The sequence below is a fragment of the Cryptotermes secundus genome, unplaced genomic scaffold (assembly GCF_002891405.2).
Source record: "Cryptotermes secundus unplaced genomic scaffold, Csec_1.0 scaffold652, whole genome shotgun sequence".
NCBI lineage: Eukaryota > Metazoa > Arthropoda > Insecta > Blattodea > Kalotermitidae > Cryptotermes > Cryptotermes secundus.
In genome coordinates, this window is record NW_019737992.1 from 70415 (window position 1) to 93356 (window position 22942).

The 22942-nt window shown below is 43.0% G+C and overlaps 1 protein-coding gene across 1 annotated transcript in view; it reads right to left on the bottom strand.

The window, feature by feature from the left end:
- Nucleotides 1-22942, bottom strand: part of LOC111870658 (protein CBFA2T1) — a 657082-nt gene that overhangs the window by 70011 nt on the left and 564129 nt on the right. The window contains exon 6 of the mRNA XM_023863129.2: nt 1735-1859. Within this exon, the coding sequence (XP_023718897.1) occupies nt 1735-1859 (125 nt within the window). The remainder of the gene's footprint in view (nt 1-1734; nt 1860-22942) is intronic.

The following is a 22942-nucleotide window of genomic DNA, read 5'->3' on the forward strand; positions in this document are numbered from 1 at the left end:
AAAGAAAATCTTCAACAGTTTCTCTTGAAGATGACCATTAAGAAAAAGAGAGAACAGAAAATCTCGAAAAGTATTATTTTCTGAGAACCCTGCAGAACGACGTAATTAGGTGGGAGTTTAGCGACGTTTCGGAGAAACCTTGTACCTCCTTCTTTAAGGTCTAAAAATAAACCTAGCAAAATAACAAGGGAACACAGCCATTGCCGACAGAATCTCAGATCTCACAATTAAGCCTTGATTGAGTTTAGACTGCTCTGACATAAAATTAGTTTAGTGGCACTACGAGTTTGGAGCACTTATAAACTCTTCTGCCGAAAGCATCTTGATATGCGTTGGGTTCTTCTATGTAGCAATGCAATGTGTGAGACTGCGCATGTGCGCGACCGCGCGCGCTTTTATAATTTTATTTCGAAATAATCTATTCTCAAGAGGTCTGATCGCAACGCCATTAGCTTTAGAACCCACTGTTTCGCATATCGAAGTCGCTCGAAAAATATTTAAAAAGAAGCACGAATCGAGTGACTGGACTCCGTCAGTTCCGAGACTGAAACGGCTACTGCAGAGCCTACTCGCATTTACGTAACTTTCGGGTCAAAACAACTACCGTCACTGAAGGCTTTATAAGTTGCAGGAGTATCAAGGGCAGAAGCCTCTCCCCTAACACCAATCTCACTTTAACATGATGTCACGTTTTTGTCTTTACAAGAAAGCTAGCAAGGCAAAATCATTCTGTCTGTAGAAGAGGAAATGCTAGTACTTAACCATAGTGTTACAGGCAATGAAGTCTAATATGCTAGAACAGCACTACAGAGAAGAATGAGGGGTAACATTAAATGAAGTTTAAATTTTAATTCTATTCATATCAATACCCGTGAAAAACGCGACCAAATTATCGTGTAAAAAAGATAAAATTTTCCCTGTGATTAACTATTTAAGCAATCCGCTTAATGGGGGAGTGAATGTAGAGATCCGAGTGTTATTGACCTCGTCACTAGTTAAAGATGACTGATCAGATTCACGCCCCGGCCGCTTTAACATTGGGGAAATATTTCCGGTGCCCATTGGATAGGAGGCTGGATAGGCCCCAGAACCGGTCTGCACTACATGGAGAACAAAAAAATTCTGTCCCTCCAGGACTCGAACTACGATCCCTCGGCCGTCCAGCCTGTCACTATATCGACTGCGCTATCGTCGTATTATGAACATAATTCGCAGTGGAAGAAATTTCGCTAATTAGTTACACAACATTCAGTCATGGCGATGTAGCTATCACCTGTATTGTGTTATAAAATGGCACTCCCTGTTTACTCTCTCTCTCTTTCTCTCTAAGGCTCCACAGCCCTTTGGACCTCGGCCGCTTTTTGAGTTTCTAAATTTATGCACAGTCGGTAGGACTCCTTGGACGGGGGATCAGCCCGTTACAAGACCGCTACCTACACACAGAACAACATAAACAGAATAAACGCACACAGACACCCATACCTCAAGTGGGATTCGAGCCGACGATCCCAATGTTCGAGGGTGCGAAGACGGGTCATGCCTTCGACCGCGCTGCCAATGTGACTGGCTCTGGCTGTTTATGTTGGTGAAACCATTAAATATGATGTGGAGGATTACAGAAAGGTACATTTGATAAAGATCAAATATCTACGTTCATTTTTAAGTATCTGCTGTGAGAATAACCAGCGCAGGTGAAAGATTACAAACTCCACAGTCTCTCATGTCGTAATTTACCTCTCGGAAGCTCGGCGTTTTCCATTCTCTGTGACGTCGGAGTGGAAGATCTCGGATGGTTCACTGGGGGAGAAGGCTGGGTCCAGGACGACATGTTCATGGTGCCGCAGATACTGCTGCGGTGACTGAAACAGGCACAGACATCCAGCATTACACATTTTAGTATGTCTCTCGTAATTCATGCTCCTTCATTCCAAAAGCATGGGCAGTTTTTAGAATGAAATTTTTCTAATGTGATTTCTGTGTATTTCTCGTTTTAACTTATAATTTTCATATCCTTTGATAATTTCTAAACGAACTTCAGACCTTCTAAAATATGCCAGGCTTGATGTTGTTACGGGGGTAACTATGAAGACCACTGCTTCTGGGACGTGACGTCATGTAGTCTTTGTAGAACGGAAGTGTGAAATGGGTCTCAGTCCCTGTCCCACCCACGTAACCACTCCACTTGCTTTACTCTGGCTCCCAGCCCAGGCGTCAACCTGCCTGCATTCCTCCCACTTTTGCTTCTACCCTGGAGATGGAGTCAGCGTGTCCCACCGAAACGCCGGTAAACATCTATCATACTTCACAGTGGTACATTCAAGATGGCAGTAATCTCCTTTCTACGCACCACAACTTCACTCACTCAGTCACTCAGTCATGGAGCTGAGCCCTTGTTGTGAAGCATCCAGTCGCTCAGCTACTCAAGAACTTCCCAGCATTTTATGGATCCAGCAGGCTGACTACCGTGTTCATAAGAGCCCTCCACTAGTCCATATCCTGAACCAATCAATTCAGTCCATAATACCCCATCTGTCTCTCTAAGATCCATTGAAATATTATCCCCACTTACGTCTTGGTGTTCCTAGTGGTCTCTTTCGATCTGGCTTCACCACCAATATCCTACATGCCTTCCTCTTCGCACCCATTCGTGCTACATACCCTGACCATCTCAACCACCTTAACTTCATCGTTCTAACTATTCTTGCTACAACAACTTCTGAATCTAAAATTCTATGCAATGTAAATTCAGCGAAATTCATAGCAAGTTGAAATTCCAGGGTTAAAGCCATGGTTCATTTTGAGATTAGGAAGAACAAGGAGGTGCGTCTATTCTTTCGTCCGAATGTTTAATTCCTGAAATGACTTGATGTACTTCGACAAGACTTAGAAATTCAAATTTGTTATTTTGCTGAAGCTCAAATCTAATTTTGTTAATTATCTCAGAAACGACGTAAAAAGCACCAGGAATAATAGGCGAATTTGATTTGAATTGAAGAACACCATCTTCAGGGATCTAATGCCTTATATTCTGGTAAGAGTTTAATGATGTTCCGCAAAAAGTATTGCTTCTATTTTCAGGGACGAAGGGCAAGCCGATGATGTAAACAAGCACTAAACATGGTGCTCAGTTTACCACTTGACCCTGAAGACGGAGGCAGCACGTTTTTCCGAAACATCCGTGAACTTTTACCAAAGTACTCTGGGTCACGTCACAAAAGACAGCCTTCTAATCTCACTGTATTTGAAAAGCTGTTCCATCGAAGTTCAGAGGGAAAACACCCGAAGTTGTGCCTTTATGTTCGTTTGCTGCAGGTAACATTGAGAGCCTATGACGAATGCCGTCTTCTGGAATCTGTTGCTGTATAGATCTTGTGAGAACCGACGTTTCGTAGGAACATATCGCCTCCATCTTCAGGGCAGAAAAATCCGCGAGCAAGGAACCAGCTTGATCAGGTGGCAGGTGACAATATCTTACCTGATTTAGTAAGTATATGTCGATCCTGGAAGTTGTTATTCTCCGTGAGATCATATTATTGCCGGTGTCCACACCAGCAACTGAGCTGTACGGCAGAGTAAGGCACCCACAGGCGATATATCAATATCCTCATGTCCCAGTCTAAAGCAGGGCCTGATCTAGGACAGTCTTCAGGCAAGTTGGGACACATCTGTACAAATGTAGCTCAGATATTCCACGTAGAGCAGTTTATCATGTACGGTGTACTTGCTCTTGGGCACTGTGATATTATTAAGTTACATTTATTTATATGTTATTCTTCCACGGACAGAAAGTAGAATTCCGATCAAATTTTTCGTGAAACTTTGTCAGGGTTAGAATAGGTACACAGAATTTATAATGTGTTGACCTTTCCTCCGAACCGTATAAAACACGGTCTAACTTTGTGCTGATAGTTAGAAACGTGTTTCTCTTGCTTGTCATTCTTTAATAATAAAAATAATAAACATTAGAAATGTTCTTCTTTGATAAAGATAACATTTGGCTTTGAAAGTAATTCGGTGAAGGTATTGCCAGATGGCAGATTCGTTTCGGATGGAATATCGGAAAAAATAAAAATTTCCAATTCAGAAGTAACAAACCAAAACGTCCAAATGTTTTCTCCCTCCTTTCTATTTTACTTTCTTACTACCGCCCCTTCTAGAAGCGGCTTACATTTTCTCTTTTAGTTTCTTCTTTTAGTAGTCATTCCTCTCCTTAAGACCGTATTTGTACTCCACTTAATCAATACTCCAGACCTTACACTGGGATTACAAATTAATATGCACTGAGGTAAATTGAATACACAGTCTGCTTCGAAGAAAACACCTTCTGCACGACAATTAAAAGACGCGCAAACCAACGCAAAGCTATCGGCGTTTCAAACACTGCTCTATTCAGATGCATAGGAGGCATCACGCAATGGCCAGCGCTTTCTAAACCTCGGCGTTTCACTTCCTCGCGCAAACGGAGGGGAGGTCGAGTAATCCGGTCCTCGAGGACTGCTGGGCGTAGAAGCATAGCTTTTCTGGAAATCGAAGGCGTCGTCCAGCCACCGGCCGGTTAGTTTCCTGACTGGGGCAAATAAAAACGGAGATGAAAATTTTAGTAGAGAATTTTACTGCAATAAAAATATTGTGACGTGCCGCCAGGAAGGCTGGACGATAAGACGTTCATCACTGGTCATCGGCTAGCAATTCCAGGGCAGCGTTGCCTAGGACATCTTTGCCTCGGGGATGAAAGTCTAACGGTGGGGTTTCCGCTGTTGTTTGTAACGAATTGTTTGGGGCAGTAAAAATGTATTCCCGCTGCAACAAGAGATTTGTTGCATAACAGCGGGCGAAACGAAACCCTTCGACAAGGTGTTCCCTATTCAGCCCGAGTGCAGGATATAACAGCCCAACTTCGGCAAGAGCCCAGTTTTTTTTTTTGCTAGTGGGGTTGGACTAAGTCCCTTGTACTGCGGCCACTTCTGGCCTATTGTACCAGCCCCAGATGATAGATGAGGGTGATTGTGGAGCAATTGGTGGAATGAAGATTGGGAGGGGAAACCGAAGTACTCGGAGAAAACCCGCCCCAGCGCCACTTTATCCACCACATTCCGACTTGACCAGATCCGGGATCGAACCCGGGCCGCCGCGGTGGGAAGCCAGCGACTATCCGCTTGAGCTATGGTGCGGCCTTTCTTTGCCTATAATCCCTTAGGAAAACTTGTCTTCCTTAACACAGATGTCCACTGTTCTCTTTCAATTGCATTTCGCTTACGTCTCTTCACTTTCAGTTTATGTGAACCGTTCTCTGCATTTCCGAGCCACCTCAACCTGGGCCTACCCACTTTTCTGTGCTTCTGTGTTACTCTCAAACATTTTCTTAACCAACCTTGCTTGATGCATCCTAACCGCATGCTCCAACCACATTCTCACTCCAGTGCTACTGAATTGCCAGGTTGTTGCACGGCACGAATATATACCAACTGTAGAGGGTGTTTGCTGCACCAGGAAGTGAGAAAGGTCAGTTGACAATCCTTAATCTGATAGGAAGTGTGAGCACAGAGACATGGGCCCGTTTTAGGGCGCAAATTCGAAGTCTGTGGAAATAGCTGACGGAAAAAAAAAACGAAAATTCTTGGTCAGTAAAGCGATCTCTGCCTGGGTGTCAAACCAACGTCTCCCAACTGCCATTCGCACATGCGCCACATGGCCGAACGCCATAGCATGGAATTGTAGCGTCCTGTTGCTGCTCCGGTTGCGGCCAGCACAGTTTGCGAATATTATGCAGGGACTTCTCCACTTTCTGAGGCAAACTTGACACACACAACTTTTAGGGAACTGAATAATGTCCCTCATCAGGTGTAATGGAGTGGCGTGATGGCCTAGTGTGCAGATGGATCCGGGTTAGATCCGGGTATATCGGATATACCTTACGAAAAGGACGGTGTTCAGCCTAATGTTCTCACGACGAGAGAGCTACTATCACGAGCCTAAAGGAAAACCTTTGGATAGTTATACTTCACAGATGTTCGTAGTTACTCATGGATTATAGCCTTATATAGCTTCTTGGTGTACTCAAAAGTTGTACTGACATTCTGACAGCCACCTCCCCGCTAAGGTCCAAATATGATAATATCACGAGTCCCACACGGGCCTCGTCAGCAAGACTGAATGTCTGACAGCGAGTTGCATTATTTTTTTTAAATATTTTTAGTGGGGTGAGACCGAGTTCACTTGGTACCGCAGCCATTACTGGCCTCTTGTACCAGCCCCGGATGATAGGTGAGGGTGACTGTGGAGCAATTGGTGGAATGAAGATTGGCAGGGGAAACCGAAGTACTCGGAGAAAACCTGAACCAGCGCCACTATGTCCATCACAAATCCTACATGATCTGACCCGGCCTCGAACCCGGGCCGTCGCGGCGGGAAGCCAACGACTAACCTCTGCGAGTCAGTTGTCACATGACCGTGACTCTCACTGTTGCACGGTGATCTATATCAGCTTTTTCTAATGGGCCCAGCTGAATAGGATCCTTTCCTCCCTTACACCTGAAGACAGAAACATACCAGTTTGTGTAAAGTTATGTATATATCAAGCGCGCCTCAGACAATGTAAACATAACAGGAATTGTCCCACAGGATCCAAATTACCGGCGCTGCAACTGTCACGTATGCCCTTGTTGCGCGGTCAGCAGTCTGCCTGCGCTCCTGTCGCTGGCCGCCACTGTCCTAACTTTCGCATGACGGATCACAAAAGCACGGTAACTCTGATTCCGATACGATAAATCGTCAGTCCACCTCATAAATAAGCAACTGCACGGAACAGAGTTTACTTTGAGGAGTTCATAGTGGAGCAGCTAGTCTAAGAATTGAGACTTCTTCCGGAACTCAGAGCACCTCTACCAGTTTACAAGATCATAACATTACAGTGTATCCTGAACGCAGCCGGTATAACGACTGGCTACGGGCTGGGCGGCCGAGAGGTCGGAGTTCGAGTACCAGTACGTTCAAGAATTGTCGCTTCTCCATGTAGTCCGGCCTGATTCTTGGATCCACATAGCCTCCTATTCAATGGGTACTGGTGGCTGTTTCCAAGGCGTAAAGCGGCCGGGGCGTGAAGCTGACCACTCACCTCTAACAAATGCCAAGGTCATGAAGGCGTGGGTCTCTACATTCACTCCCCCATACGTCTTCATGGCGTAGTGCATAATTAGTNAGAATAATTTGATTCTTTTAATTAACATGTACATGGACTTTCGAAATTTTCATTATTTCCAAACCGCAGTTGACAGCAAGAAATTATATCTTGACCTCGACCTCTGATAAGACCGTCACAAACACACATGTTATGACTAGACAGAGGGGTTGAGAAGTATCTCGGCCCGGGTTCAAAAGGTCATATTACCAGCTATGCAACTGCTCATTATATACTTGTATGTTAAGAAATGAGAGACTGAANTTTGAGGAGTTCATAGTGGAGCAGCTAGTCTAAGAATTGAGACTTCTTCCGGAACTCAGAGCACCTCTACCAGTTTACAAGATCATAACATTACAGTGTATCCTGAACGCAGCCGGTATAACGACTGGCTACGGGCTGGGCGGCCGAGAGGTCGGAGTTCGAGTACCAGTACGTTCAAGAATTGTCGCTTCTCCATGTAGTCCGGCCTGATTCTTGGATCCACATAGCCTCCTATTCAATGGGAACTGGTGGCTGTTTCCAAGGCGTAAAGCGGCCGGGGCGTGAAGCTGACCACTCACCTCTAACAAATGCCAAGGTCATGAAGGCGTGGGTCTCTACATTCACTCCCCCATACGTCTTCATGGCGTAGTGCATAATTAGTTAAGCACAGGGGCAACTTCACCTTACCTTTCACCATTTTAATATCGTCCATAGACTTCTGAGGGTTAAAATAGAGTTGTACCTGAGTTTCGTCAAGCACGACGTCATGAGGACCAAACCGTACAGCTCCGTACATACTTAGCCTTTGCACCAGGCAGCTGTAAGCTTCAGTCTCTTCCCACTCTTCCACCGGTAAAGTGTCCCTAATTCCATTGAGCAGAAGGCTGGGTCGGTCCCGGAGCTGGTGTCGACGTTTTGGGGAAGCAAAATCCCTTGCCTCTGATGGGAATCGAATACCGATCCCTCAGTTACCCAGCCCGGAGCCTAATCACTATACCGACTGAGCTATTCAAATGTTTTCTTCTCCGAAATCCCTTGTTTATTTGAAAGCTTTCAGACCAAGGTTCTGCGCGAACCTCTGATTCGTAAAGCTAAAGTCCCTGTGCGTAACTGATTAAGCACTATACCACTAAGACGTATGGAGGAGTGGATGTATTGATCCATGAATTCTTGACTTCGCCACTAGTTGGTGAGTGGTCAGCTTCACGCCCTGGCCGCTTTATCCTGGTACACCCTGGTACACACTGGATAGGGGGCTGTATGGGCCTCAGAGCTGGTATGAATTACGGGGGAGAATAAAAATATTACCCCTCCGAGACCCGAACTCCGACCTCTCGGCCGTCCAGCCCGTATCCAGACGCTCTACCTGTCTCTGTTGGGGATCGAACCCCGATATACTGGCCCCTAGCCGGCCTACCTTGGCTCATGCACTGAACTACGCTAAGCTGTAGCTTATAGAATTCTGTAAACAGCACGAACGTTACATGGTTGCGTTATCGATAACGGAACGTATTCTCAATAAAATATAATACCGCCAAATTATTTGGGTTTCGAGAACATAAACTGATGCTCCACAGGTACCAAGAACAATACTCAAATGGTAAATATAATTTTAACTACCGAAATGCTTTATTCAAGCAGTAAGTGTTAATAAAGGTCGCGCAATAGCTCAAGCGGTTAGTCGTTGGCTTCCCACCGCGGCGTCCCATGTTCGATCCCGGGTCTGGACAAGTGGGATTTATGGTGGATGCGTTTTCTCCGAGTACTTCGGTTTCCCCTGCCAATCTTCATTGCACTAAGTTCTCCATCATCACAATCACCTGGAGCAGGCTAAAATAGGCCAATGAGTGGTCGCCGAGCCGAATGGACCCAGTTGGACTCCACCCCTCACTAAGCGATTTAAAAAAAAAGCGTTAATAAAGTAACACTGGTCTGAAGCAGGTAATGTGAATAATGCTTTTATCTGTCCTTTGCGCAAAGAATATAAAACAAACGCTTATTATCTGCCTGTGGGTAATTCTATCTAAAAAAACTCTTCCTAGAATGTTAATGTGATCTTAAACTGCGGAGTCCATATTAAAACTTGACTTGAAATTTTAATTTTGATTCACATCGGTCCATTACATGCATTAGACCTAGTTTAAATTAAGTTCACACAGTTTCGGAATAAGTCGTGTGAGTTCTCTTAGCGACAATTATTAAGCATACAATAACTGAATTGTGTCCCGTCATTAATTTAGTTCATGGACTGTCCAGGTTTTAAGTGCATTATTCATTAGCTAATTCCCTTGACTTCCTGTTCAACAATGGAGCAGGAGGAGTCGTCGGCTGGGCGCAAAAATTAATTTGCATTCACAATAAATGAACATGAAAGCCAATGGCGTGTGCAAAATTGCAACGAAAACTAATTTCTGACTCCATTCAGTGTGAATACATTTGCAACAATAAATTATACATGTTATTTACTGTCAAAACCTGCACCGAGTTTCATCATCAACTTCGTCCCCAGTGGCACCAGGTTTCCGGTCCGCTGTTCACTGGCTAAATCACTTGACTTCAACCTTCATGTCTTCCCATCCGCTACTCCAAGACGCACAGATTAAAATACACAAAATCTTACGTGTAAATGCTTCTTGAAACCAAATATTGGTCCTATGAACTTTACTCGCTGTTTTGTATGTGAGTGAAAGCTGAAGTCTCGCGTAAAGGTTTAAAGCGAGTCTGTTGGTATAGAGGTTCGAATCTCACTGAAGGCATGGATGTCTGTGTGTAGGTAGCGACCTTGCGACGGGCTGGTCCCCCGTCGAAGGAGTCCTATTGACTGTATATATAATTAAGAAGCTGAAAAAGCGGCCAAGATCCAAAAATGGTTGTAGAACCACAGACAGATAGATATGAGAACGGGTTTCTCGAGAAAATGTTTAGGTCTAAGAGAAAACGAGTAACAGGAGGCTGGAGAATATTGTATATTGAGGAGTTTAATAATTTGTACCCTTCACGAAGTGAAAAAATCAGGTAGGGTTAGCTGGAAGGAAGTTTACCTCTCATGTGAGAGACGAGAAAGGCACACTAAAATCTATGGCAGGCTCTTGTGAACAGGGCAACGAATTGAGGTTTCATAAAGGGGGGGATATCTTGACTAGCATCATAAGAAATACTCATCCAAAGAGTTAGTCTGTCACACCTCAACAAAACTGTAGCAGAGTAGTGTAAGATGCATTCATTCATTCATTCATCCGTAATCTGTCAGAGGACAGGTCCACAGTCTCTTCCAAAACAGTTCCTCCACTTAACGCGATCTAGAGCTTTCTCCTTCAAATGAGAATATCCTCTTCTGTCCCCAAGGTCATCCAGCAAAGATGCATTATTTGTAATAAATACAACAATTATTAAAAATCACGTTGTTTCCGCCATATTTATTCATCTTAAATTGAGAAATACTTAACAAACAGTATTAATGAATCGTCATATTTTCTTGTAAGTTGCGTTACTGAGACGGAAACCCTTTACAGTCAGATTTCCTGACAGGAATGAATGGGAAGACGGGTTTCGGCCCGATAGAAAAAGGGGACTTCTCTGGTATACAGATGGTTCCAAGATAAATAAGGGCACTGGAGCTGGTGTGTTCTGCTATGGCACGTGGCGGAAACTCAGTTTCAGCCTTGGGCAGTACGCGACAGTATTCCAGAAAGAAGTATATGCCATTAAGGCATGTATTATGGAGAATCTAGATAAGAACTAAAGAAATAGGAACATCTACATTCTATCTGACAGCCAAGCTGCACTTAAAGCGCTTGACAAACACCAGATCAACTCAAAATTGGTCTGGGATTGCCACCAAACCCTCATGGAACTGGCCAAACATAACAGGGTACAACTGATATGGGTGCCGGGCATGAGGGTATTGCTGGAAACGAAACAGCAGCTCAATACGCCAAAATTGGAGCTGAACACCCGTTCATAGGACCTGAAGCAGCCCGTGGCACATCTCTAGGAGTTGTCAAACAGGCAATCAGGGACTGATTTAACATGAAACACAAATACTGGGGATCCTTAACTGGACTCAGGCAAGCAAAGGGACTCATACGAGGACCCTCTACTAAAAGAGCGAAGGAACTGTTGAAGTTAAACAGGAACCAGCTACGATTGGTGGTAGGACTACATACAGGACACTGTCACCTCAAAGGACACGTCTTCAAATTGGGACTAAGTAATAGTCCAACTTGTGAGAGGTGTCAAGAAAAAAACAAAACAGCCACACATATCCTCTGTGAATGTGAAGCCTTAGCTTGTTTAAGATTGCGCCACTTCGGTCAATATTTTATGGAAGGCCCACCCCTTATACATTCATACATTCATTCATACTGAGACGGAAGGCCACGCCATAGCTCAAGCGGCTAGTCGCTGGCTTCCCATCACGGCGGCCCGGGTTCGATCCCGGGTCTGGTCAAGTGAGATTTGTATTGGACAAAGTGGCGTTGGGGCGGGTTTTCTCCGAGTATTTCTTTTTCCCCTGCCAATCTTCATTCCACCAAATTCTCCATCATCATAATCACCCGGGGCAGACTATTATAGGCCAATCAGTGGTCACCGTGCCGAGTTGACCCAGTTGGACTCCACCCCCCACTAAGCGAATGTTAATTTTTACTGAGACGGAACCATGTAAACTTCGTACCTGTAAAATTTACCAAGTTTATTTTAAATTTATTACGTAATACTGTACTTGAGTTTCGTCATTACTAATTGTTAATGATTCAGTTATTACTAATTATGATTAGAAAGCAATAATATTTGTAAATAGTAAGCAGTAATCCACATATATCCAATTCTTACAATTATTTTTTTTACTCATATGCCCATAATATATGAGAAAATACGGTGACCTCGCAAAGATCTGTCTTCAAACTCTACAGACTTGCCAACATTCACCCCCATGAATAAGAAAAAGCAGTTTCTGATGTCTGCATATATACTAGTACTATGTATGCGTGTCTCGTTAATACCTGAGCGGAAGGATTTTATTCTTATTTGCTATTTGAAAGTTCGTCACAGGCCAGTGCCAATAGAAGATTAACTATGTAGCTTCAAAACCAGAGGCCTTTCAAGTGGGCCCAGAAACACAACAACGATTTTCTCTAAAAGGGCTCGAAAGATTTTCATTAAGTTTCAGCAGTTCTTGCAGACCTTCTCCTTAAATAGAACCACACGGGTGGCATTTGCAGCAAAGCAGAGGCACGAGCACTAGGGGTCCAAAACCGAAATGCCGATTTTGTTGAAACCGACTTTACTAGTCGACGGATTTAATCATTTTTCGGTATTCAGTGACCGGCGGTGGTTTATCGAACAAAACATACTTGGTTTCCAAAGTAACGTATTAAAGGTAAAGGTCTACGTGCAGTAGTTTTGCACCAATTTTGTTTGAAATGCTTTTCCACACAAAAGTATCCACAGAAAACTGAAGCACACAACCTGTCTCTATCTGCTGTTTCGCGCGCTCTCTCTCTCACACTCGGGTGAGTCCTAATTACATTCCTTGAATGTGTTCTACACATACAGAGAAGCAGAAACGGCCATATAAATGTATGGTTGCAACCTTTTATCCGCGAGATGTGGCAAACTGCAAGTGGCAACTGCGATGTAGCACCGCAAACGGGTAAGTCATCATTCAATCAACAGATTCGTGAGGAAGTCACTACTGTAGATGTTCCGGCGTAGTCGTGCTTACTACGGCATGTGGAGTATTCAGATGCGGTGTTACTGTACGGAGGGGCAGTTCGTAACGGTGCAGGCGACCCACGTCTGTTCGCTGGAAGGTATCCACAAGATTTTCATTTCTGTCTGCGAGAAACAGGCCGTACGCGGCCCAACACGATAAACTCAGGCAGGCCACGAGGTCGCAGGTTCTGCTTGCCGTAGAACGATCCACCGGTTCTAGTACCAGGAGGTACCAGGAGGCTGGCCCGCCGTCACCACATTTCCCAGCGAACGGTTCAGTGGGGATTGTATGAAAAGCTGTTGTATTTCCTCGAGCTCTGCAACCGCTGCTGGACCACGAGTGTCGGAAAGCTTTCTGCGAGTTGTCACTGCAGCGGAGTGCAGCGCCTCCAACGTTTCTCAGCAGAATGTTACTGATGCATGAAGCATGCTTCACACGTAATGGGACTTTGACTAATACTGATCGGCATATAGATGCTGATGAAAAGCCACAATTCTTTCATGAAACACGATTCCATCAGCAGTCTGCAATAAATGTCCGGCTGGAATAATTGGAGACTTCACCCCTGGTCTTTATGAGCTACTGCCTCGATTGTCATGAGCCGAATTACCAGAACTGCTGAACAACGTACATTTGGCAACATGGCTGACAATGTTTGAACTGAATTTTGGGGCTCCTTCCCGATTTTGGCGCGACGTCTTGCTGTATTCAGTCAGCCAGTACCCAGATACATTGATAGGACGGAAGGGACCAGTTCTGTAGCCTCCTCAGTCATCAGATCTCATTCCTGTTAACTTCTACTTGTGGGACCATCTGACGGGCATCGTTTTTGCCCAAGAATACAGCACTCGAGGCCCACTATGGTACCCTCTGAAGTGGCTGACGTCGTCCAGGAGGCCGGGAGTCCTTGGTTCAACAGGGCTCAGTGATGCAATGATTGTAACGACGGTCCATTTCATCATTTTTGGTACACCGTTGTCAACTGACCAGATGTCCTGTCCTGTTCACAGCTAATCAACAAACAGAACAAAGAAAAACTCCGTGATTTTAGTCCGAAAGTGAACTATACCGACCGAGCGACCGCCGCTTGTCGGCGAAGTTAGCGCTAAATTTTGCGAGTAGAGGGTGTCGTGTGGTCAGCGCAACGAATTCCCACGGACGTTAATTTTGGTTTTCTAGACCGAAGCGGCCATTTCCTCGAAATAGCTCCTCAATTATCATCACGAGGCCCGTTCCAGACCCATACTTCTCAGAAAAATCTGGTAGTACGGGGAATCGAACCCGGACCTCTGGATCTGTAACCAGGAACTCTGACTACTAGACCACAGAGACGGTCAGCTAATCAACATTCCAACCAAAATTATTCTGTTGTGCTTCCTGTTGCTGTATGTCGTTAAGGAAGCGATTGTGACCATATGTTTATATGAGGGTTTCAGCTTGCCTCTGTCTACATGTAGGCTGTAGCAATTGCGGGTATTAATGTGAAAAGAGCGTGGTTCTGTTTCTGCGGTGCTAGGGTTCTACAGTAACCAGTGTGTTACCATTTACAGATGTGGTTTAACTAACCATATCTATCTTTGTTTTCCTTTTACTACGCTGTAAATATGAAGACGAAATATTTAATGGTACACAATACGTTTGCAATATATGAAAGTTCCAAGGGGTTGAAATGAAGACATGGAGAAATTATGGCAGGCGAAATATTGTGCATCAGTTTTGAGCAGAACAGTTCAGACAAGCCTACTCCTCTGTTAGCTCTGTCAGTAATGCGGTTTGTATTTACAGTGCATCACAATCTGAAACAGCTCATGATATACTCCACAATGGAGTACACCTCTCTAACCTTGGAACTTGGTTAGACGTCACTATATAATGCAAGTGTGGAGTTGTTAATAAAATTAGCAAACTAACTAACTAACTAAATGGAACAGAGCTCTTCTTCTCTAGCTCATAGGTCCTCAGAATTCAGGTATGTCCTGCATCTTATGGAACCCAAAGGTTTACTACCGTGTTCGCAATAGCCTGCAACTCATTCCTATCCTGAGCCAGATGAATCCAGTCCACAACCTCCCATTCTATTGAATGAAAATCAATTTTAATAGTAACCTGAAATCTGTGGACCATGCAGTAGTGTTGTTGATTGAAGCACTATGTTACAAGCCGGAAGGTCGCGGGTTCGAGTCCCGATGAGGTGGATTTTCTTTTTCCAATTTACCTAATCCTTCCAACCGCAATATAGCCCTAAGATCGATTCAGCCTCTAACAGAAATGAGTACCAGGAAGATTCCTGAGCCGACTGTCTAGAAAGTGTGGGAGCCTCGACGTCTCACAACCCTATTGGCCTACACGGCCTGTTACAGAGACAGCTTTACCTTCTCGCCTACAAGCTGTGTCTAGATTTTGTAAGTGGTTTTTTCCTTCAGGTTATGACATAAATACTCAGCACACATTTCTCTTCTTTTCCATGCATCCTATATGTCCAGTTCATCTCATCTTCCTTCATTGCATCATCCTAACAATTGCCATAAATAACATTAATTGTTGTTAATTACAAAACTCTTTTGAGTCATTAGCCAAATTCGTAACCAGTATTGTATGCCAAATGATACGCTGCAACAGAATGACGTGATATTAATAACTTATGCCAACATGTGCAATCCAAGTACACAGTTTAGCCCAAGCTGGGCAATGTATAAGTCTCAGGCACCTAGGCTAGACGCCGCACATCGAGAGTTTATCATGGCATTCTCTGCGGCTTATGTTCCATTGACGTGGCCAAGTGAGAGTCAGGATAAAGAGGCACTAGTTTACTCTCTGCGGAGGGAAGCTGCGAATATATTGATAAGCAGTCGCAGACAGCCGACAAGGGGTGGCCCTCCAGCTTGGGGGTTGGACGTGGGGCTTACAACTCACCGTAAAATATACTTTGATACGAAAGTTCTCAAGAAGCCACGGACATGAACGAATCCTCTGGATAAACGACCTCGGCTAAAAAAAGGGATATGAGATTTGGTACACGGGATGTTCGAAGTTTGTATAGGGCAGGGTCACTCAGGGCAGTGGCGGAAGAAATCTCAAAATATAAGTTAGATTTGGCGGGCGTACAGAAGGTCAGATGGGGCGGAGGTGGCACTGAACCAGCAGTTAAGAGGGTAGAGTCCGTTAGTGATAGGATATCATATATAATAGTAGAAGGTCTCTGGTCTGATATCATTGTTATGAATGTTCATGCCCCAACAGAAGATAAAATTAATGGTATAAAGAACAGTTTCTACGAAGAACTAGAACATGTATTTGATAAATTCCCGAAGTACCCTATGAAAATTTTGTTAGGATATTTCAATGCCAAAGTAGGCTGGGAAAACATTTTCAAACCAACGGCTGGGAATGAAAGTTTGCATGAAATTAGTAATGATAATGGAGTTAGAGTAGTAAATTTTGTCACATAAAAAATCTTACTGTCGAAAGTATGATGTTCCCGCATCGTAACATTCACAATTTTGCTTGAACATCTCCTGATGTGAAGATACACAATCAGATAGACCATATTTTGATAGATAGGAAGAGGCATTCAAGTTTACTTGATGTCCGATCATTCAGGGCTGCAGATCGTGATGCTGACCACTACCTGGTGGTGGCAAAGGTTAGGGAAAGACTGGCAGTGAGCAAAAATCAACGCACAGACTTCATATGGAGAGGGTCAATCTCAAGAAATTAAATGAGGTAGAGGGTAAAGAGCAGTATTGTATTGAAATCTCAAATAGGTTCGCTGCTTTGGAAAACTTGGACACTGAGGTGGATGTTAATAAAGCTTGGGAAACTATTAGAGAGAATATAAAAATGTCTGCCAAAGAGAGTCTAGGTTATTATGAACCGAAGAAGCATAAGCCATGGTTCGATGAAGGTTGCTCAAAATTATTAGACGCGAAAGCAGGAATTTCAGGAACAAAAAGAGTAATATCTGAAAGATAAAATTGATGAGCTTACAATGAACAGTAAGAACAAGAACATTAGAGACCTGTATAGAGGAATAAATGACTTTAAGAAGGGTTATCAGCCTAGCAGTAACTTAGTGAAGGATGAGAATGGTGATCTGCTTGCAGATTCCCACAACATTTTGAATAGGTGGAGGAACTACTTCTTTCAGTTATTGAATGTACATAGGGTCAGTGATGTTAGGCAGAGAGAAATCCATAGAGCTGATCCGTTAATACCAGATCCTAGACCTTTTGTGGTTGAAGGTGCTATTGTAAAATTGAAACGGTATAAATTGCCGGGTAGTGATCAAATTCCGGCAGATCTTGTTAAAGCAGGAAGCGAAATACTATGTTCTAAGGTCCATAAGCTAATTACTTCTATTTGGCATAAGAAAAAATTGCCTGATCAGTGGAATGGATCTATTATTGTGCCAGGATTATAAAATTGACTGTAGTAATTATCTGGGAATATCACTGTTATCAACTTCATACAAAATTGTATCCAATATTGTTCTCTCAAGGTTAAGTCCATACATAAATGAAATTATTAGGGATCATCAGTGTCGGTTTCGACGTAACAGATCAACTACAGATCAGGTCTTTTGCATTCTTCAGATATTGGAGAAAAATGGGAGTACAATGAGACAGTACATCACCTATTTTTGAACTTCAAGAAAGCCTATGATTCAGTTAGGAGGGAAGTATTGTACAACATTCTGATAGAGTTTGGGATGGCCATGAAACTAGTTAGGCTGATTAAAATGTGTTTAAATGAAATGTATAGTAAAGCCCGTAGAGGTATATATTTGTCTGCTAAATTTACTATCCACAATGATCTACGACAAGGAGATGTTTTATCGCCATTCCTTTTCAACATTACTTTAGAATATGCCATTAGGAACGTCCAGGAAAACCAAGTGGGACTGAAATTAAACAGGACACATCAGCTGTTGGTCCTTGCAGATGATGTGAATCTACTGGGTGATAATGTAGATACCATAAAGAAAAACACATAAATTTTAATTGACGGAAGTAAGGAGTCCATGATTTATGCTAACCGTCTTACAGTGCATACAATTTTTCACCTTACTCTTCTCTTTTACACTACACGTTTCAGCACTAATGTGGCATCTTCAGGTGGGTTTTCTCTATGCACGTCTAACTACTGCATTGCATGCCCTGATGTCTTCATATTAAAATGACTAAAATATATATTCGTCATGTATAATAATAGATTTTAAATATTAAAACTTTTTAGGATTCGTCATCCTTACGTCGTATCTCAACACGCGAATCACGCCAATCCTCCTCTGTCGGAGCACTCTTCCTACATTCATGTGTGTATTATGCTCTTTGTTGTGTATTGCTCCTGTGACTGCGTGCGTTATACTATAATTTTGCCTGTGGTTCTGTAAGGGTGTGAAATTTGGTCTCTGACATTAAGGGAGGAACATAGACTGAGGGTAATTGAGAACAGGGTGTTGAGGAAAATATTTGGACCGAAGAGAGATGAAGTGACAGGAGGTTGGAGAAAGCTGCATAATGAGGAACTTCATAACTTGTACTCTTCTCCAAGTATAATTAGAATGATCAAGTCAAGGAGAATGAGGTGGGCAGGTCATGTAGCACGAATGGTGGGAGACGAGGAATGCGTATAGGATATTGGTGGGAAAGCCAGAAGGAAAGAGACCACAGGGAAGACCAAGGCGTAGGTGGGTGGACAATATTAAAATGGATCTTAGAGAGATAGGATGGGATGGTATGGATTGGATTGATCTAGCTCAGGATAGGGTCCGGTGGAGGGCTCTTGTGAACACGCTTATGAACCTTCGGGTTCCATAAAATGCTGGTAAATTCTTGAGTAGCTGCAGATTTGGCTTCTCCTCGTGAAGGGCTCAGCTCCATAAGTAAGTAAGTAAAGTTTACTCTCTGCTCATATTGTCTGTGGCTTCTTCAGTTCCCTCCACATCCCTGTTCATGCCTATGATTTTCTCAATGAGGAAAACAATAAAAGTATCGCTAAGTGGATAAATCTGAATGATTTTTGGCGTTATTTGCAATCATTCATTCGTTTCGCGGATATGGCAACACTGTTCCAGCCTCAATCCATCATTTTCTGTCTCTCCTTCGGTTTTGCACTTCATAAACTGTTCTGAATTCTCTCGCCTCCCAGCCTGTCATGTATTATGTCTTCATCTCTTCTTCATACACCCATTCACTGTTAGTCTGTAAATGGTTATCAATTTTTTGTTGTGATAATCCGTGTTTGGCACTGTTAAACGTCGTTATGATCTGTTACATTGCGTGCCGATGAAATGGAATCAACCGGCATCAAAGTTCCCATTCGTGTTCATCAGCATATAATCGCACTCACATGCATTCAAGCAAAGCTTCACGTCAACGGCATGAACAAACAGGCCTTGGCCCTGAGTAAGTAAATTCAGTTTCATGAACGTAAGGTGATATTTCCTATACTCGAATTTTTACTCGTACTCGTCACCGCGGCGAAACGTCTTGCGCTCGATGAACTGAATTCTCGTGCTCCCCGTTAACATAGTGAAGACGAATTTTGTGGTGATCTAGTTGCACTGCATTTATTTCAACTCTCAGATGATTAAGTTAACAGCAATTCACTACAGTGTCCATTACGTGATTTCTCTTCGAGATATGGTGTAGGCTTCTTTCTACTCATATTATGTCGACATATCGATTGTTCGTATTCGATATAAACCACATTTCGCATGCTTAATTGTGACTGTTATTCTTTATATTGAGATGTTAACTGCCGCATTTTTGGTTAGCGAATTAGCTTATTGTGACATGACGCCTGAAAGCCATGATATGACCACCTACTGGGCGGTGCTTCGCTGGGCACGTTCCCTTGGCAACGCGGAATAGATCATTGCTGGACAACGGTTTGGTGAACACGTATTACCGTGGCAACGGATAGGCAGATAACAACAGACTAGCTCTGTCTACGGTCCGCACCGGTTCGTAAAAAGGACACTTAATTTATTTGCACTCGGTCGTAGCCGAGAAGCCGTGAGTCATACTGAGCAGTAGAAGACTATAGACAAGAGACCAGTCAGAAACTCAGGAGAAATACAGCGAGAGACTCCTTAGCATGAAGGAGTTCAATGTGTGAACTGTTATAATTAACTGCAATTGAAGTAGGGCAGTCCAATACATCCAATTATCACAATTATTCGTCACGCCTACTCCTTATACCTGATGTTATTCAAAACATTTTTGGTTCTACTTTTCAACATTTCTATATTAAATTTTTAAATAAGCACAAACACATTGCATATATTTCTCCATGCACGATTAAACTCACGTACGTTGCCTTAGAAACGAAATCGATGGGTGCTCGGTGGGCCATTACTGGTTACTGAATACCGATATATAATTATATAGGCAGTCCAATACATCCAATTATCACAATTATTCGTCACGCCTACTCCTTATACCTGATGTTATTCAAAACATTTTTGGTTCTACTTTTCAACATTTCTATATTAAATTTTTAAATAAGCACAAACACATTGCATATATTTCTCCATGCACGATTAAACTCACGTACGTTGCCTTAGAAACGAAATCGATGGGTGCTCGGTGGGCCATTACTGGTTACTGAATACCGATATATAATAAAATCATTCTGACCTGTAAAGCCGGTTCCGTTAAAATGCATTTCGCTTTTGGACCCCCTCTGTACGTACTCTAATTTTCCTGAAGACAGGACCTGTGCAACTCCATGCAGGGAGATGATCTCCCCAAATTACTGAAATGTAATCAAAATCACTAGAGCCTGTTTCGAGAAAATCTCCGATTTGTATCTGGGGTCCATCTGAAGGGTCTATAATCGTGGAGCAAGAGCGGTCATGTCCATCGGTGAACAACGTATGACGGATGAACTCTTCTCGAAAGGCGAGTATGAAGAGAATCCGTTCAACTATTCGAGTGCTGCCCACGCGCACGTCCGTAGCAGCTGAGAGACAGACCGGCAGCGTTATAAACATTTATCACTCGGGGAGGGGGGGGGGCGCGGAACGCGTAATTCTGTAGACGTCTCCAAACTGACTTGTCACGATTGCAATGCTATCTCATACATGCTATATACATGAGGAAGTAGAAAGGAACAGTCAGAAGGCATGAGAAGCGCCAACGCGTGAACAATCGTGCTGGCCCGCATCAATGTAAAAAAAAGGTAAAAAAAAAAAGATAAAGCTATCCCTGTAACTGGCCGTGAAGGCCCATAGGGTTGTGAGACGTCGAGCCTCCCACATTTTCTCTACAGAATCGGCTCGCAAATGGCAGTGAGATTTTCAACCATACGCCCTGGCCGCCCTTTGCCTTCCAAGAATATTCCTGGTACTCATTCTGTTAGAGGCTGAGTCGATCCCAGGGCCGTAGTGCTGCTGGAAGGATTAGGTATATTGATAAAACACCTCATCGGTACTCGAACCTGCAACCTTCCGGCTTATAGCATAATGCCTCATCCAACTACGCTACCGCATACCCCCCTGCATAAAATATACCTTAGAAAATGTACAAACGTCTCAAAAAACATCTGTAGAATAAACCAATCATACTCAAAACTTTTTACAAAAAAATATCACTTTCTACTCTTTAATAAAGCTAGATACTAGTATATTTATGTAGATTAAAGTGTTGGCACCGACAGGTACAACACTGATGTTGAAGTTAAACTAACATTAGTGTACAGTGAATTAACTAACAATATTTAAATATAATAATCAAGCTGATGTTAGTATTAATAAGCATCCTTGCGCAGAGAGCTGTTGTTTATAGTTTGATCCTCTTTTCATTTCATTAAGCAACGCATCACTGTCATTTCTAATATAAAACTACATTTATGCAAATCTACAGTTACAACAACTGACCCATATGAAGAAAAGGCACAGAATTGCAAGCCAAAGACAAGGAAAGTAAGAAAGGCTGAGGAACGGAAATGAGTCTGAAATGAGAAGGAATGAGTAGGATAAAAAATGAAAAGTTATGGAAAAGCGAATAAAAGAAGCGACGTGTCTCAGAGCCCAGCAGAATTCAAACACTCAGCTAAACAAGATCACACGTCTTTTGAAAACAGACGTAGAGAATTAACAGTTTTAAGAAATGAGTTTACTTGTTTAAGGAAATAAAAGATATCAATCAGATCCAAGCTGTCTTCTATTCATTAAAAGCCAGAGAAAAAGTTATTGAAACCGCTCTGATTTAAGTCAAGTAACGGAGCGAGAGAGGGAGGGAGGGATGGAGGGAGGGCGAGAAATATAATACATTCAAAGTTGATGTTAGACTTTCACTTTGCCGTCTGTACTTAAGAAGAGTTTTCTTAATTCCACAAAGTGAATAGGCGATGGAATTCAATCAAGAAATAACAAAGGAAGCTACGTAAAAGAAAATAAAGGATTAAAATAAGAATTATAATGAGAGGAGAAGAGAGGGCCTGAAAGCTGAAGTAAAATAAATAAACACTCAGATCATGAAACTCCACGCAAAAATCACAACCACGACCACAGATGGAATGAAATGGGAGAGGGAATGAGGCGCACTTTCCTTTAGAAACTGAAGGAAGTGTCTAGAGGGGCTGCTGCTCCCATCGCCTCGTTTTGTAACAGTGGAGACGAGAATTCCAGTCAACAGAACACGCTTTGTACTTCAATCAACAGGATAAAGTTTGTCCTCGAGTCAGCAGGACACAATTTGTGCTCCAATCAACAGGACAATGTTTGTCCTCGAGTCAACAGAACACAGTTTATGCTCCAATCAACAGGACAAATTTGTCCTCGAGTCAGCAGAACACAGTTTGTGCTCCAATCAACAGGACAAAGTTTGTCCTCGAGTCAACAGAACACGTTTTGTACTTCAGTCAACAGGGCAAAGTCTGTCCTCGAGTCAACAGAATACGTTTTGTACTTCAGTCAACAGGACAGAGTCTGTCCTCGAGTAAACAGAACACAGTTTATGCTCCAATCAACAGGACAACGTTTGTTCTCGAGTCAGCAGAACACAGTTTGTGCTCCAATCAACAGGACAAAGTTTGACCTCGAGTCAACAGAACAC